The sequence below is a fragment of the Rhincodon typus genome, chromosome 7 (assembly GCF_021869965.1).
Source record: "Rhincodon typus isolate 14 chromosome 7, sRhiTyp1.1, whole genome shotgun sequence".
NCBI classification, from domain to species: Eukaryota; Metazoa; Chordata; class Chondrichthyes; order Orectolobiformes; family Rhincodontidae; genus Rhincodon; species Rhincodon typus.
Window position 1 is genome coordinate 46,975,832 of NC_063338.1, and position 18,750 is coordinate 46,994,581.

Genomic DNA, 18,750 nt, shown 5'->3' on the forward strand with positions numbered 1-18,750 from the left:
GTTCTGCGGAAGGGTCACTGGACCCGAAACGTTAACTCTGTTTTTTCCTTCACAGATGCTGCCAAATCTGCTGAGCTTTTCCAGCAACTTTGTTTTTGCTCATGATTTACAGCATCCGCAGTTCCTTTGGTTTTTACTTTCAAGATTTGGTCTTGGATATTTTGGTTACTGCATACAACATTCAACCTGGGTCCTGTCAAGCATCTTTTGGGAAGGATGCACAGGAGTGCACGTGGACTAACCCTAACCCAGTGTCTCCCACATTGTCACCCAAAAAAATGGAGCTGAATTTGTAACCACTGACAGGGACATGAAAGGAGGCAGTTAGATCTGCAATCTAATGTTGTCCCTAAGCGAGCTGGTTGCCCAGCTCCATTCCTGGCCGTGGGCTATTTTTCCAGCGGTGGGATTAGGAGTTGTTAGGGATATCAATTCTTGTCAAAAGGACAGCCATTTAATCTTGTGAATGGCCTATTAAGGCCTTTTATTGAGATGAAGAGCATACTTATCTGAAGTTGGTTCAGCTGCAGCCAAAGGGCACAATGGAAACTGGCTGGAAAAGCCTGAGTTGATTTCAAAATTGAAAAGTTTGAGTAAAGTTAACTTCCACTTTGGTGCACTGTCTTCCTCACTTAATTGCTATGATGCCTTATTGTTGCTTCTAAGCTGAAGGATCTCTTTTTGACCTCCTGACCTTGGTTGTACGATGATTCCAGCCTCCAGTCATTAATTGGCCAACTTTGAGAAAATGACAGGTTCATGGTTGTTTCTCACACAGTGCAGTTTTCTGAACTTCATTTGAGTTTCATGCCATGGTATGAAGCACAGAGAAAAAATGCATTTTAAATCTTATTAAAAACTTAAAATACCCTGTTCACCTACATTTAGCTGGCCATATCTCTTTAAATTTCAGCATAATTTTGTGTGGTACATTGAATAATTCTGTAAATGAGTTAAACTCACTAAATTATGGGCAGTCAATTCATTGAGCATTTGATTAACTTTGCATCAAGAATTAAGCATTTAAACTTAAATGTAGTCTGCACTAATTTTTTTTAAATAATGAGTTGTGCTGCAAATTCATTCAAAAGATATTTAGATGGTACTTTCATAAAGTTTTGTTTTAAACCAGTTAGCATTACATTGTTCTATTAAGATAGTATTGTTACATAAACAATTTGTGTTGGAGTTCTAAAATTTCTCTGCTTATTTTTTTAAGTTACAGTTTGACAATAAGTATTGTTTCTGTTGGAGTTAGATGTTTATCCAGCATTTTAGAGAGAGTATTGCAAAGTTCTGTGGGCCATTTTTGCAAAATTGCATAACCAGCTCTTTTTCTTATGCCTTGCCATTTATCTTATCCATACCAGTGCATTATCATAAGTGGAGAAAGTGGTGCTGGGAAGACAGAGAGTGCACATTTGATTGTTCAACACTTAACCTATCTGGGAAAGGTATGTTTGGCGTAGCTATTAATATTAAACTACTTTGATGGAATGCATCTTTAAAATTGATAACATTGTACTTTGTACCTAATATTTAGCATTTAATAATGGTGTAAAATGCACCATAATATATGAATTTCCATTTAAATGTAGAATTTTAAACTGTGCATCTTTGATTCTGATTTCCACACAAGTTGATATCCTTTGTCAATGTTCAGTGACCACCTTGAAGCACGGTTGCTGATGCTTATCAGTGTCCTGCTCTGTCATGAATGATGGATAATTAACACTGCTGCTACTGATTACACACCTCCTTCTGATGATCTTCTTGCTGCGGCTGTCAGTTGTGTTGGTGGCCAAACATGTGCCCAGGGTCTTCATCACTGCATTGGGTGATCTGCCATCTATCCCTGACCTTTTAATCTCTCAGCCCTGGTATTAACAATTTTCACTTTCTTAACTGTGCTGACTGTTGTTCGCTTGCAGTTCTGCATACTGGCCATTGCTGTACCGAGTTGAAAGCAAGAAGGTATCTCGCAATTATAATTGTCAAACTAATCTTTAAAAAAGATTTATGTTTAGCTAATGCACAGATACTTAATGTTGTTGCAGGCCAATAACCGTGTTCTGCGAGAAAAAATTCTTCAAGTCAATCCACTCGTGGAAGCCTTTGGAAATGCATGCACTGCGATCAATGATAATTCCAGCCGATTTGGGAAATATCTAGAAATGAAATTCACTCCAACAGGGGCTGTGATGGGAGCAAAGATCTCTGAATATCTGTTGGAAAAATCAAGAGTTATTCAACAACCTGTGTATGTGATTGCTCATTTTAAATACATTCTTTCATTGTATCTGTAAATGAATAATTTTCTTAATTCTGCAAGCAGTTCTGATGCATTAAGGAATTTTGTTAATGCTGGAATTAGCCAGCCGTATGTCTGCTGTGTGTATTTGATGTAGCTTTTGGTTTTCTGGTTGGAACATTATTGTGTTTTGAAGTGTTAGCATCCTTCACCTTAAGATGTACAAAATTTGCATTTCTACTGTTATCATGATAAATTCTTGTAATAGGAACAATTTAATTCTGTTACTTACCATATTCTGAAATTTACTCCGAAATGTATGAAGAAGAAGCAGGAATAGGCCATTCAGCCCCTTGATACCTCTCTGCCATTCAATAAAATCTTGACTGATCTGGTTGCAACCTCAAATCTGCATTCCAACCCATCCCTGATAACCTTTTACCTCCTTGCTTAACAAGAATCCATCTACCTCTGCCTTAAAAATATTCAACAACTCTGCTTCCACCACCTTTTCAGGAAGAGAGTTCCAAAGACCCAAGACTTCTGTGAGAAAAAAAAACCTAATTTCTGTTTTTAATGGACAACCTCTAATTTTTAAACAGTGACCCCTAGGTTTGGATTGTCCCATTAGAGGAAACATCCTCCCCTCATCTACCCTGTCAAGCCCGCTCAAAATCTTGTATATTTCAATCAAGTCACTCTCACTCTTCTAAACTCCAGCTGATACAAGCAGAGCCTGTCAATCTTTCTTTATAGACAACCTACACATTGCAGATAATAGTCTGGTTAACCTTCTCTGAACCTCTTCCAACATGTTTATATTCTTCCTTAAATAAGGTGGCTTTTGTTCTTTGCCCTTTGATTTTTCATGTTCAATCATTATCATTCTACGTGACGTTTCCATGTTCATATTATGTATGATCATTGTCTAGGCCCTTGCTTATTATCATCCTTGCCAAATTTGCGAGAAATTTGGGTTTTTTTCTTGCCTCCACGAGACTTTTCTGGCTTTTACAATCTTCATCTTTCATACCTCATGCTTTGAAATATTACCATTTTTTACTCATTTCAAATCAGGAACTTAAAGCTGTTCGAATTAGAGAAGGGTTGAAAGTGGTCATGCTGACCTCAGTTATGTTTATTATATGTGTACATGGGGAGATATTGGTGTAGAGGTAATGTCATTGGACTAGTAATCCAGAACACCAGGCTAAGGTTCTGCAGACATACATTTTAATCCCACCATGCTGGGCTGCGAGATCTGAATTCAATTTTTAAAAAAAAATTAGTAATAAAAAGCTATCTTAATGGCAGCTGTGTAATCATTGCTGATTGTTATTAAAACCCATTTGGTTCAGTAATACCCTTTAGGGGAGAAATTCTGCTGTCCTTAACCTGGGCTGGCCTATGTATGATTCCAGACCCACAGCAATGTAGTTGACTTTTAACTGTCTCTGGGTAGTAGAGATGGGCATTAAATGCTAGTCTAACCAGCAACACCTGCATCCCATGAATGAATAAAGAACCAAAAAGCATCAAAATTTGCTATCAATGACTTTAAAAAGCTTCTGGAGGACAGAGATTGATCCAGTGGAAGAGAGTGTAATTTGAAATATAGGCCATTCACCACCCCTCGCGCGCGCTCCCCCCCCCCCCACCCCTCATAAACTTGTTCTTCCATTAAGTTATAGCTGAAATGCTATGCATCATAGTTCCAGCTACTCACCTTGATTTTGCAACTCTCAGTATAAACCATGATCAATGTTTTGGTAGGAGAACGAAGAATGGGACTTAGGAGGATGATGCTGAGAGCTCTGATTTATCAGACAGACTAAGGGCTTGAAGTATAATTTCCTGAAAATACAATTACTGCGAATAGAGCCGTTACGTGTTTATGAAATGGGGAATGGAGTACTAGAGCAAAATGTAAGAATAAATTTGCACAAAACATTGGTTATGTCATAATTATAGCACCAATATTAGTTTGTGGGAAGCCTGCATTGATTTTACATGACTAATTGCCCTTGAGAAGGTGGTGTTGAGCTGCTTTCTTGAACCAAAATAGTCCTTGGTGTGGAGGTACACCTTTTGTGCTGCTTGGAAGGGTGTTCCATGATTTTGACCCAGTCATGATAAAGGAACTGTAATATAGACCAATGTCAGAATGCTGTGAGACTTGAAGGGATCTAGCAGGTGATATTCACATGTATCTGCACCTTTTGTCCTTGGAGGTGGTAGATGTTGTGATTTTAGAAGGTGCTATCAAAGGAGCCTTGACAAGATCCTGCCAGTCCATCTTGTCAATGGTACATAAAAATTGGAAGAACTGCAGATGTTGTAAATCAGAAACAAAAACAGAAGTTGCTGGAAAAGCTCAGCAGGTCTGGCAGGACATGTGAAGAGAAATCAGAGTTAACATTTTGGGTCCAGTTCTGAGGAAGGGTCACCGGATGTGAGATGTTAACTCTGACTTCTCTTCACACATGCTGCCAGGCCTGCTGAGCTTTTCCAGCACCTTCTGTTTTTGTTGTCAATGGTACATACTGCTTCCACTGTGTGTTGGTGGTGAAGGGAGCGAATGCTTAAGGTGGTATATGGGGTGCCATTTGCACAGGCTACTTGTTCCAGATGATGTTGAGCTTCTTGAGTGTTGTTGATGCTGCATCCATCTGAACAAGTGGACAGTATTCCATCACATTCCTGGCTTATGCCTTGAAAATAGTGCACAGACATTGGGCAGAAAGGAGATGAGTTTCTGATTGTAGAATTCCTAGCCTTTGATGTCCTCTTGTAGCTGCAGTTTCAGTTTTGCGAGGTCAATTGTAACAAGGACATTGAAGCTGCACAGAACATACAACGTAAATTCACTAGGGAAATTTAATTATGAGGAGCAACAAAAGAAAAAGATTCAAAGAAATGTCATTAGTGTATTTGGACTATGGAATACTTTAGTATGAAGAGAGAATGATGTAGAGATCATTACTTCTTTCAAAGGCAACCAAACTAAAATAAAGCAACACACTGAGCAATGAGAAGTGATTGGGGTAGTGGGAGTAGTATTAGATTACATAAACAAAAATTTGGACAGATAAAATGGGTGAAATGGTCTATTCTATCTTGTAGATTTCCAGTTTTTATTTTGTACTATGTACATCTTCTGATTACCTTGATTTCTCAGTTCAAGAAGTATAACAGCAATGGTGAAAATGATAACACAGCTTGTTTTAGTAATATAAAATAAACCCATCAAAAGTTTTGAATCTTAAATTTGTCATTTCTCAGAAATGAATTTTCTTAGAACATTTGTAACATTTTGGATTTTAAAAGTTAATCTGAAGAATCTAAGAACCACTTTAATACTAATATTATTTATTTGCAGAACTGAGAAGAACTTTCATATTTTTTATTACATTTACGCTGGTCTCTATCATCAGAAGAAACTGACAGAATATAAGCTTGCTGAAAACAAACCTCCAAGGTGAGAAATTATGCAATGCTTTATAACATTGAGATGTTGATTTTATCTATTGTTGAACAAGCAGTATCTTCCAAGAACGTGTAGTTGTTTTGCTAAAGCAAGTTTCAGATGTTACGTTGGTTCTGACAGAACTATTAAAATGCACCAAAGTGTAATTGAAATAAATACTTGGGTTTATCCCCACTTTCAAACACAGTTCGAAGCCTTCACATATAATGGATTTCTTTGAAATCCAGTGGATGCTGTTATTTAAAAATACAAGGGATGAGCCTGAAGGTAAGTAAGCTTGCGTTAGAAGATAAGTGCCTTGGTCCAAGAGGAGATTCAGGGTATGTGCTGGATGAATTTAGGGAAGCAGATCAGAGACTGCAGTGCTGGCCACTGAGTGGCAAGATGGGCTAATTTAAAGGTCCACATTGGTTCTCTGGGACCTTATCCTGGTTATTTCATTAAATATTGGACCTTTTCCCCTCACATACACTCAAATGCACTCTGTCCCCTCCATTTTTCCTCAATCCTGTGACCCCCAACAGCCCTTCCAAGCTAACCCATGCCCCGTAACGACCCCCAATAGTCCCAGACTCCCATCATGACAACCCATCTCCCCACCATTCTTCCCCATGGCCTCTTAGCTTTTCTGCCATCTTTGTGCCAACTCACTGCTAAATCATGCCAATCCATGTCCCATATTCATCCCTTTTTTCTGTTACTGGCCTACCAATGCACCTAGAATCCACTGCAGGCAGATCTCAGGACATATGCTGAGTTTAAATAAAGTTAAATAACAAATAACTATTGCAGATTCACAATATTAAGGTCTGTTCCATTTATAAAGGACCATTTAAATCCCTTCAAGTACTTAATCCTTTATTTAAAAATTATATTCACAACTCCACATCAAAGACAGCTGATTCTTTAATAGATATCTTAAACTGTCAATGAAACTACAGACTTACAGACCCACCCATCCTCCACCCCCCACACTAACAATGATGGTTATGGAATTTATTAAGCTTTGTAATAATGTAACAAGACTAATAATGTTTTAATTTTAACACTGGAGGTTATGTCAACAAAAAAAATTGAAACTGCTATGACAGATTGTTTTTACTCTCTCAAACATAGGCAGACAGTTTTACTCAATGTATTTAAAGATTTGCAGATTTAAAAAAAAAACTTGACAGTTCTACATTTCTTGTCCACCCTTCAAAAGCATTTATGTCTCCACTGTAAGCTCATGGGACACTCTCTATGGTTTGAGGTTGTTCCTGGACAAAAATCATATCTGCTTGCCTTATTTATTTGTAATTCACATCAGTATACTTCATGCCTGCCTCCCTTTCCACATCATTAAAATTAGAATCTGCTGGAAGTGGGGCGGTGGGACTTCTGGAGCTGGTTCCCACCCAAAATTTTAAAGATCAGACTCGGTGAAAATCCAGCCCATAAGGGATTTCAGAGCTTTGGTTGCTGAAGGCATGGCTGTCAATGCTTGAGCAATTAAAGTTTATAATGTTCAAAAAGCCAGAATTAGAGAAGCACAGATATATTTTTGAGTTCTGGAGGAATTGACAGAGGTAAGGAAGACCAGACCATGGCCAATCTGAAAACAACGATGAGAATTTATAAGATTACAATGCTGTTTGCCTTGGATCCAATGCAAATTGGCAAGCATAGGGTGATAGGTGAATAGGACTTGTTCTCCATAAGGAATTGCAGAGTTTTGGATGGCTTCGGATTTATGGAGTGGAGAAGTGAGAGTTCAGCCAGATGTGAGAGACAAATCTAGAGGGAACAATGAAATGAATTAGGTTTTAAGTAGCAGATGAGCTGAGGCAGGACAGAATTAAACATAACTGTGGCGATGGAAAGAGGGTCTTAAAGAAGTTGCAGGTATGTGGTTGGAAGCTTATTTTCGGGTCAAATGTTGACAGCAAGGTTGCAAACAATCTAATTCAGTCTTCAGCAGTTGCCAGGGAGAGGGATGGTAGTTAGAGAAGCTGGAGTTTTAATCACACAGACTGACTTCAGTTTTCCCTGTAGTTAATTGAAGGAAATTTATGTTCATCCAGTGACAGTGGAGGAGTCAAGACTCAAGGTGAGGCAAAGCTGGCTGCTGTTAGCATACATATGAAAATAAATGCTGTGCCTTTGGATGACTTTTATGATGTGCAGCACTTAGCTATGAAATAGGAAAGGGCAGAGGATAGATCTTTTGACCAGAAGTAACGCTAAATGTACTGTAATGAGAGTGGGATGAGAAGGCAATTTAAGTCATCCTCTGGATACACTTCGATAATAACAATGAGAGGAGTCCCGTTGTGCTGGATGATAGTGCAGAAGTGTTTGATGAGGATGGTATGACCGAAGATCAATTAATTGAGGAGGGATAGAGTTCCTTCATCATTGCCATGTCGGATGTAATTTGTTTTGGATTTGGCACCAAGTTGTGATCAGATGAACACCACATCACAACCATAACGGGACAAATGGTGGAAAGAGTATCCAGGTGTGGAGGTTTGCTTCAGTGGAAAAGTGTCATTATCCCTCAGTCAGGTTAACACAAAGGCCATGATATTGATGCAGTCATCAACAATAAGGTCATGAATGATAAAGGTCTTGTTCACAAATAAATGGACATTTTGGGCAATTAGGTTGCTGCCTGCAATAATCCAGTATGAATGTTTTGAGGAGGATTTTGGAGGAATCCAAGAGAGACACAGGAAGGTGCTACCAGATCATTTAAGAGAGAGTCAGGCCTGGGGCAATAGCAAGGGAGGTGGAATGTCGACACTGGAGAATTAGGAGGAAAGTGTCCTAGAGAATGAATAAGTGAAAGGAGTATACTAACAGAAGAGCAATGTTTTGGAGAGGTAAAAAGAAAGACAACTTAAAAATAACAGCTAAAGTGAGAACGGAGTGATGGTCCCTGATCGAGAACAGCAGCCAAAGGTATGCCCAAATGGACTCAGAATGCTCAACCTATTTAGGCCTGATTGTTTAAGAAATAGGATACATAAAAACGTGACAGTGAATAGGAAAAATGTAGGACATAACAGAAAAGAATGTTGACTTAAAATTCAAAGTCCTGTGGTGGGACGACAAGGACTCTGTTGGTCTGGCATCAGCACAGAGCACCATAATACGTTCTGTGTGACTGATATATAGAGTGAAGTCCAGAAGGTTTTGAAGAGTGGAGTAAACACATTCATGGAGGTATTTCTGGGAATGAGGGTGTACAAGGCATACAGATTCAGATGCTGGTTTGAAAAGATTATGGCAAAATTGGAGAACATGATAAAAATCAGAAGCAGCAGAGATGGGTCAGGAACCAGGTTAATAGTTATTGTTGTGAGATGAATGTATTCATCTGCTAGGAGGTGAAACTACACAATTATGTCTTATAATCTAGCCTGTATTAGTTACAGTGAGCGTAGCTGACCTGGACATCATCTAAATATTATCTGCTTCATGAGTTTTCTGTAAACTCAGCATTAATCTTAAAATAGAGCCCTCTTAATAGGATGGTACCTGATTATGAACTCAGTGTCGTTATCCAAAACATTTTAAAGCAATTTAAAGAACTATTGAGAAAAAATGTAATAATTGTGTCGCCATTAACATTCTGGGCTCACCATTGACTAGAAACTGACCGAACTAGTCATATACGTACAGTGGCGATGAGAGCAGGTCAGAGGCTGGGAATCCTGCAGTAACTCACCTCTTAACATGCTTTATTCACCATCTACGTGGCACTGGTGAGGAAACTGATGGAATACTCTCAACTTGCCTGTTCGAGTTCAGCTTCAATAGCGCACAATCAGCTTTGCACTGTCCAGGACAATATAGCCTGCATGATTGGTAAACATATCCACAAATACTCACTCCCTATACCACTGATACACAGTGGCAGCAATGTTTACTGCCTCCTTGTTTTTTTTTACCAAACTGAATAACCTTACATTTATCCACATTATACTTCATCTGCCATGCATTTGTCTGCTCATTCAACCTGTCCAAATCACACTGAAGCATCTCTGCATCCTCCTCACATGCACCTACCCACCCGGCTTTATGTCATCTGCAAACATTTAGTTCCCTCATCTCAATCATGAGTGTATGTTGTGCATTGCTGTGATCCAAGCACTGATCCCTGCAGTAGCCCACAAGTCACTGCCTGCCACTTGGAAAAATACCCATTTATTCCTATTCTTTGTTTCGTGTCTGCTAACCAGTTCTGTATCCATGTCAGTATACTACCCCAATTATCCCAATTATCTGCAGGTGTTCTTGCTATGTTTGACAAAGCACGGCCCTGTTGACCTAGAACATGCTGAGACAATTGTCTTCTGTCATTAGCAGTTAGGTATGCCAAGATCTGCAGATATGCTCTGGTGCCTACTTGATCTCTTTTGTCTTCTTTCATTTAATGCTACTTCAGTTGTGAAATGCTATAGTTGGAGTATTTTAAAATTACACTTACAGGAATAAATACACATCAGTCCAAATTTCTTTGGCAAAACTGGACACAAGAAAACAAATACGGTTGTTTTTCTAATAAAAACAAAAATGGTTTAAAAATATCTGTAAACATTGTAGAAATAAAACAACGAAGTCAGCAATAATTTAAGAGCTCTTTAACCAATGGAGCTTCTCTGGTTCCAATTTCCAAAGCAAGAAAAGCAAATCTAATCACCGACAATTACAGTTTGTCTTCAATCAAATGATTTTTCCATCAAATTATTGAAGTAAAGGTCAAAATAAATGCCAAGTAGGCCAATATTGAATTGCAGTCCAGTAGGAATGTAGTGCACAGCATATTCTCCACTTCTGAGTTCCTTTAACACTGATTGCACAGGTGTCATCCTAGTCTCTGGCTAATGTATTCACCAGATGATTTTGTCAGTGAAGTTCAGGTATACTGCTTTTAAATTGGCTGCATGATACTTGGTATAAAAGAGACTGTCCAACTATTTGCTTTGCTCTTAATTTTTACTTGCATTCTAAGCTTTGAATAGTTTCAAAATTAAGATTCTGTACCAGCATGGTTCTTTCTGCTTGTGTAGGTATATCGATAATGAAAGAGACACAGTCATGCAGGACATCTTAACAAACAGCTCGTACAGAGAACAATTTGAAGCCATTCAGCACTGCTTCAGAATCATTGGATTCACTGATGAGGTTGGTAAAACTAAAGCTGACCCAGTGTATTCTTACTTAACAGCTTTGGCATTAGCAGTTCACTAAATTGCATGTGTCACATTTTTTTGAAAAGTAATATCTCATTCAAAGTATTGACATACGTGGTACATCTCCTGAGAATTCATGAAAATCAAGTGTGCAACAAACTAGTAATTGCCTCTAATTCTGCTTGGTGCACACAACTTAATCCCACTTAAAAAAACACGGATTACATTTTCTTGACTGAGGTGGAGACATGAAAATGGAAATAATTCTGTCATTCTTAATGTGAGTTTTATGCACCATTAGTTAGCAGTATAAAGATACATTTTAGATTGACTGCCCTTGACATCAAGGCTTCATTCAACCAAGAGTAGCAAAATTGAAATCAATTGGTATCAGGGAGCAAACTGTCCACTGGTTGGAGTCATGTTCAGCACCATTTGGGACTCCTCAGACACTGAAGTGGTCCATGTTCAAATGCAACAAGATCTGGACAATATCCAGGCTTGGGCTAACAAGTGGCAAGTAACATTCACGCCACACAAATGCCAGGCTATGACCTTCACCAATAAGAGACAGTCTAACCACCACCACTTGATGTTCAAAGGTGTTACCATCACTGAATCCTCCCCTATTAACATTCTGTGGGTTACCATTGACCAGAAACTCAATTGGACTCACCACATAAACACAGTGATTGCAAGAGCAGGTCAGAGGCAAGGAATACTGTGGTGAGTACTCACTTCCTGACTCCCCAAAGCCTGTCCATCATCTACAAGGCACAAGTCAGGAGTGTGATGGAATACTCCCCACTTGCCTGGATAGGTGCAGCTCCGATAACACTCAAGAAGCTTCATACCATCCAGTAGCCTGCTTGATTGATATTGCATCCACTCCTTTGACCACCGATACTCAGTCGCAGCAGTGCATACAATCTGCAAGATGCACTGCAGAAATTCACCAAACATCTTCAGACAGCACCTTCCAAATCCACAACCACTTCCATCTAGAAGGGCAAGGGCATTGGATACATGGGAATACCACTACCTTCAAATTTCCTTCCGAGTCACTCACCAACCTGACTTGGAAACATTCCTTCACATTGTCAGTACTGGGATCAGTACTGAGATCAGTACTATCTCTGGGCCCTATTCCTTCACTGTTGCTGAGTCAAATTCCTAGAATTCCCTCCCTAATTGTGGGTCAACCCACAGCAGGTGGACTGTAGCAGTTGAAGAAGGCAGCTCACCACCACCTTCTCAAGGGCAATTAGGGATGCCCAGTTTCCACAAATGAATTAAGAAAACTTCAATGCTAATAATGATAAACCAAACAGTAATGAGTCTGTCAGTGTAACCATGGTGTTGGAGAATCTTCCCCATATGCTGGGCTGAGTTTTGCTGGGAAGAATGCTGCATGCAACCCCATCCCCTTTCCCCAGTAGAAGAGTCTGTCATGAGCTGATTGACTGTTAAAGAAGCTGCATCGCAGCAGTAATGCACTGGGGATAAACTTAACATAGTGAGAGTGAGACTTCTGCCCCTGAGAGACAGGAATTCCTGCATCCTAGGGCTAGCAGCTAATCTGGTTATCAACAATGCAATCACAACAGCACCAGAACTGAGTAGTGGTCACTGCAGGGTCCTCAAGGAGTCTTCATGAAGAAGGCAGCAAGGATACAGGATTCTAGCAATTCTGGTCTTTTTGAGCAAGGAGGATTGGGAATCCTACCACATAACTGTCATGGGGGAGATGGCAGTGGGAGAAGAAGTTTGTGTTGGCCAGGGCAGATTCAGAAAATGAATGTGAGATTCTGCCCCGACAGACAGGAATTCCCTCAGAGGAGTTGAACACACATTTGGATGTGTCATCACAAAATCCAAAACAAATAATTTCCCAGAAATGTTTGTAAACTAAGGGTTTAAGGAGAGTGAAGAATTGAAGAGATTCAGTACTGATAACAAAACATTATGGTAGAAAATTCAATGAGGTTAAAGAGTGAGTAATCTCTTGGCCCTGATATTCTGTATCCCAGAAGTGGCCCTGGAAAGATTGGATTGGATTTTTGGACCAATCAAATTGGACATTAGATAAGTTCCTGCAGATGGAAAGTGGTGCATATAACCCTACTGTTTAAAAAAAGAGGGAGAGAAGAAACAAAACTACAGACTGGTTAGCCTAACTTGAGTAGTGGGGAAAATACTAGAGTCTATTATAAAAGGTATGATAACAGAACATTTGGAAAGCATTAATGGGATTAGACAAAGTCAGCATTGGTTTATGAAAGAGAAAGCATGCTTAACTAAGCTACTGGAATATTTTTAGGATGCAACTTGTAGAATAGATAAGGTAGAACCGGTCGAAGTGATGTATTTGGATTTCAAGAAGGCTTTTGATAAGGTTCCACATAAGATGCTAGTATGCAAAACTAAAGCACATGAGATTACAGGTAATGAATTGGCATGGAGTGTGAATTGATTGAAAACAGGAAACAAAGCGGGATTTCAAGTTCGATAATAACATAAAACTAGGTGTGGTTGTGAGGAGAATGCAAGGAGGCATGTAGACATGTTGAGTGTTGTGGGCAAACACAACAGTTGCACTATAAGCTGGATAAATGTGAATTTTCAGTATGAAAAACAGAAAGGCAGAAATTCTAAATGATATTTGATTCAAAAACTTATATCCTTTTAAGTTTAGGTTGCTGTTGCATTTTCAGACATTTAGTAGAGACCTGAGATCATATATGGCATTATTTTGAAAAGTTTTGTATGTTTGTTGGCATTAAAGAATGTTGGCATTAGTGTCAGTGATGACAGACTAGTTCTATAAACAAAAAAAACCCTGCAAATATCATCCTAAAAGCAATACAAATACATGTTGTTATTGATGCTGGCAATCTGAACAACAGGAATTGATGGAAATGTTCAGGTCATTATGCATTTTCACAGAGAACACTTGACCTGTTCCTCCTGCTCTTCCTGGCTCGAACTAAAATTTTTAAAAAGCCTTTTTTAGAAGACCACCAACGAACCAGTCAAAGATTATGCGTCAGTCTTTTAAATACTTCAACAAAATGAGACTGATAAGAACTCTGCAAACTGTGACTTATCTCAAACTTGATTCGGGTAGAAGGTTGTTGTTCAGACTAGAGGCCTGTGACCATTGGTGTGCTGCAAGGAATGGTGCTGAGTCCACTGAGTTGTTCACCATTCATATAAACAATTTGGATGAGAATGTAGGAGATATGGTTAGTAAGTTTGCGGATGACACTAGAATTGTTGGTATAATGGAGAGTGAAGAAGGTTATCCAAGAGTACAATGGGATCTTGATCAACTGGGCCAGTGGGCCGAGGAATGGCAGATGGAGTATAATGTAGATAAATGCAAGTTATTACATTTTGGTAAGACAAATCAGGGCAGGACTTACACATTTAATGATAGGACCCCGGGGAGTGTTGCCAAACAGAGAAACCTGGGGTGCAAGTACATTGTTCCCTCAAAGTGGCGTCATAGGTATATAGGGTGGTGAAGAAGGTGTTTGGCATGCTTGCCTTCATCGGTTAGAGCATGAAGTACAGGAGTTGGAAACGTCATGTTACAGTGTACAAGACTTTGGTAAGGCCACATATGGAGTACTGTATACAATTCTGGTCACCCTGCTATGGGAAGGATGGTATTAAACTCAAAAGGGTGCAAAAAAGATTTACAAGGATGTTACCGAGACTGGAATGTTTGAGTTAGAAGGAGGCGCTTGAAAGGCTGGGACTTTTTTACCCTGGAGCATAGGAGCGGAGGGATGACGTTATAGAAGCTTATAAAATCACGAGGGACATAGATAAGGTGAAAAGCCAAGGCCTTTTCCCCAGGGTAGGGGAGTCCAAAACTAGAAGGTTTAGGTTCAAGGTGAGAGGGGAAAGATTTAAAAATGACCTGAGGGACAACTTTTCACACAGAGAGTGGGTGTATATGGAACGAGCTGCCAGAGGAAGTCATAGAGGTGGGTAAAATTACAACATTTAAAAAACATTCGGACATGTGAATAGAGAGGAAAGGTTTAGAGGCATAGAAGCCAAACGCAGGTAAATGGGACTAGTTCAGTTCAGGAAACCTGGTTGGCATGAATGAGTTGGGCTGAAGAGCCTGTTTCCGTGCTGAACGACTCTGAATTCCAAATTGAATTTCTTTTGTCAGTTGTTCATTTTGTCTGAGCTGAAACAGAGTACTTATTCAAAAATCCATCCAGTTGTTTGTTGGAAAAGACTTGTTTATGGGTAGAGAGATAATGGGAATGTTAATCACAACCTCTTTTTTTTATCACCAATGTCCTGAAAATTCGACAAAGTTGTAATCTTGGCAATAATTGCACCCTAAACATTGTTAACATTTAGCACCAGCAGAACGTTAATATTACCCTATCCCCCACCTCTTCCTCCATTACTTCGATGACTGTATCGGCGCTGCCTCGTGCTCCCACAAGGAGCTCGAACAGTTCATCCACTTCACTAACACCTTCCACCCCAACCTTAAGTTCACCTGGACCATCTCCGATACCTCTCTCTCCTTCCTGGACCTCTCTGTTTCCATCTCTGGCAACCACCTGGAAACCGATATCCATTTCAAGCCTACTGACTCCCACGGCTACCTAGAATACACCCCCTCTCACCCACCTTCCTGCAGAAATGCTGTCCCTTATTCCCAGTTCCTCTGCCTCCGCCGCATCTGCTCCCAAGATGAGGCATTCCACTCCCAGACATTCCAGATGTCCTCGTTTTTCAAGGACCGCAACTTCCCCTCCACAGTGGTCAAAAACGCCCTCGACTGTGTCTCTTGCATCTCCCGCAATTCATCCCTCACACCCCCTCCCTGCAATAACAACCAAAACAGAATTCCCCTCATGCTCACGTACCACCCCACCAACCTCCGGATCCAATGCATCATCCTCCGACAATTCCGCCATCTGCAATCTGACCCCACTACCAAAGACATTTTTCCCTCCCCACCCTTATCTGCTTTCCGGAGGGACCACTCTCTCTGTGACTCCCTTGTTCGCTCCACACTCCCCTCCATCCCCACCACCCCTGGCACTTTTCCCTGCAACCGCAGGAAGTGCTACACCTGCCCCTACACCTCCCCCCTCACCCCTATCCCAGGCCCCAAGAAGACCTTCCACATCAAACAGATGTTCACCTGCACATCTGCTAATGTGGTATACTGTATCCGCTGTTCCCAATGGCCTCCTCTACATTGGGGAAACCAAGCGGAGGCTCGGGGACCGCTTTGCGGAACATCGACGCTTGGTTCGCAACAAACATCTGCACCTCCCAGTCGCGAACCATTTCAACTCCACGTCCCACTCCTGGGACGACATGTCCATCCTGGGCCTCCTGCAGTGCCACACCAATGCACCGAAAGGTTGCAGGAACAGCATCTCATATTTCGCTTGGGAACCCCGCAGCCCAATGGTATCAATGTGGACTTCACAAGCTTCAAAATCTCCCCTCCCCCGACCAGCATCCCAAAACCAGCCCAGCTCATCACCACCTCCCTAACCTGTCCTTCCTTCCACCTCTCCACTCCTCCCACCTCAAGCCCCACCCCCATCTCCTACCTACCAACCTCATCCCGCCTCCTTGACCTGTCCGCCGTCCCTGGACTGACCTATCCCCTCCCTAACTCCCCACCTAAACTCACTTTTACTGGCTCCAACCCCGCCTCTTTGACCTGTCTGTCTCCTCTCCACCTATCTTCTCCTTTATTCATCTTCTATCCGCCTTCCCCTCTCTCCCTATTTATTTCAGAATCCCCTTCCCCTCCCCCATTTCTGAAGAAGGGTCTAGACCCGAAACGTCAGCTTTCCTGCTCCTCTGATGCTGCTTGGCCTGCTGTGTTCACCCAGCTCTACATCTTGTTATATTGATATAACCCATCAGTTTGACAGTATTGGAAGCAAATCCCCATTGTGTTTCAAATTAAAATTATTTCTGAATTATATTTTTGTAGAAAATTTTAAGCAGGCTGATTTACAGTGAATTTTACATGAAGCTGTGTCAACTTTTTTCTGTAATATGAACATGAATACTTGGAGTAGAGTCCAATAACAACTGGTACTAACAGTAAATGAGTTCAAAATTCAAGGAGTACTCTTAATGTCAAGAGGAAAATCCATTTCATTCAATTTCTTGCTATAAATAAACAATTATGCTGTATATTATCTTTTTTAAATGCTGTAGTAGAAAGCTTCTTTAAGCCTCAGTTGAGATACAAAGTATGTGAAGCTATCAAAATGTAAGGCTTATTTCATTGTAAATTGTTGAATTATTTTTCAGGAAGTTCGGTCAGTATACAGAGTTCTTGCTGCAATCCTGAATAATGGAAATATTGAGTTTTCACCCATTGCCTCAAAGCATCAAACAGATAAAAGTGAAATTCCAGATGGCGAACCTTTAGAAAATAGTAAGTATTTTCAATGTACTCTAACTGCATAATACAAATACGGTATAACATCTTGAAATTTATGACATTTTATTCACAGAAAAGGTTGATAATAATTTAAGTTTAAAAACAATGACATAAAAATAGGAGCAGGAATAGGCTATTTAGCCCTTAGAGCTAGCTCCACAATTTATCAGATCATGGCTGATCAATCTTCAAGTAATTTACTTATGTAGGGACTAAATATACATCTGCTATAGTCTTCTGGAAACTACCTTTAATTTTTCCTAGTTCTAGCTATTCTGGAGTCACTAACTACTTCTTGACTGTGGATGGCTCAGTTGCTTGCTTGGCTTACTTTTCCAGTACTTCCAAGCTAATCTGCTTTCTTTGCTACAAGACTTTGAGACCTACTTCAGGCTTTTCCAACAGCTTCGAACTAGTCCAGGCCCAAAACGTTAGCCTTCCTGCTCCTATGACGCTGCTTGGCCTGCTGTGTTCATCCAGCTCTACACCTTATCTCTACCCTCCACATACTGTTCCCTTTCAAATTTAAACCGAATGAAGGACTGGGTTTTCACTCCTGATTCAGGTGCACAGTGGGAAATTTCCTAAGTTAACATTTCGGGTCCAGTGACCCTTCTGCAGAACTGACTGTAGCTTGGAAAAGGTTGGTTTGTATGCTGATAGTAGGGTGGGGGAGGGGGAGGAGTAAACAATAGGTGGAAATAGAGCCTAGAGAGAGAGAAAAACAGTTGGGCTGACAAAGGAGTATGTAAAGGTCAGCCTGAGAAAATGAATAGCTGCTAAAAGGGACCATTAGCCGCTGAGAATTAGTTGGTTGTGGTAGCAGCCGATATGATGATAAGACCTGGTGTATGGGGGTTTGGGTAAGGACATAGGAGAAGGTGCTCAGACTCCAAAGTTATTGAACTCAATATTGTGTCCTGAAAGCTGCAGAGTCCCCAAGTGGAAAATGAGATATTGTTCTTCCAGGACAACAAGGTGCAGGGCTGAATGAACACAGCAGGCCAAGCAGCATCATAGGAGCAGAGAGGCTGACGTTTCGGGCCTAGACCCTTCATCAGAAAAGGGGGAGGGGAAGGGGGTTCTGAAATAAATAGGGAGAGAGTGGGAGGCGGATAGAAGATGGATAGAGGAGAGGATAGGTGGAGAGGAAACAAACAGGTCGAAGAGGCGGGGATGGAGCCAGTAAAGGTGAGTGTAGGTGGGGAGTTAGGAAGGGGATAGGTCAGTCCAGGGAGGACGGACAGGTAAAGGGGGCGGGATTGAGGTTGGTCGGTAGGAGATGGAGGTGCGGCTTGAGGTGGGAGGAGGGGATAGGTGGGAGGAAGAACAGGTTAGGGAGGCAGGGACGAGCTGGACTGGTTTTGGGATGCGG

General features: G+C 40.7%; 1 protein-coding gene across 4 annotated transcripts in view; it reads left to right on the top strand.

The window, feature by feature from the left end:
• myo3b (myosin IIIB) overlaps positions 1-18,750 on the top strand; it is a 516,799-nt gene that overhangs the window by 164,068 nt on the left and 333,981 nt on the right. For all 4 annotated transcript variants that reach the window (XM_048598929.1, XM_048598928.1, XM_048598930.1 and 1 more), the window contains exons 13-17: positions 1,371-1,454; positions 2,058-2,260; positions 5,631-5,729; positions 10,796-10,910; positions 17,243-17,369. In XM_048598929.1, coding sequence (XP_048454886.1) covers positions 1,371-1,454; positions 2,058-2,260; positions 5,631-5,729; positions 10,796-10,910; positions 17,243-17,369 — 628 coding nt within the window. The remainder of the gene's footprint in view (positions 1-1,370; positions 1,455-2,057; positions 2,261-5,630; positions 5,730-10,795; positions 10,911-17,242; positions 17,370-18,750) is intronic.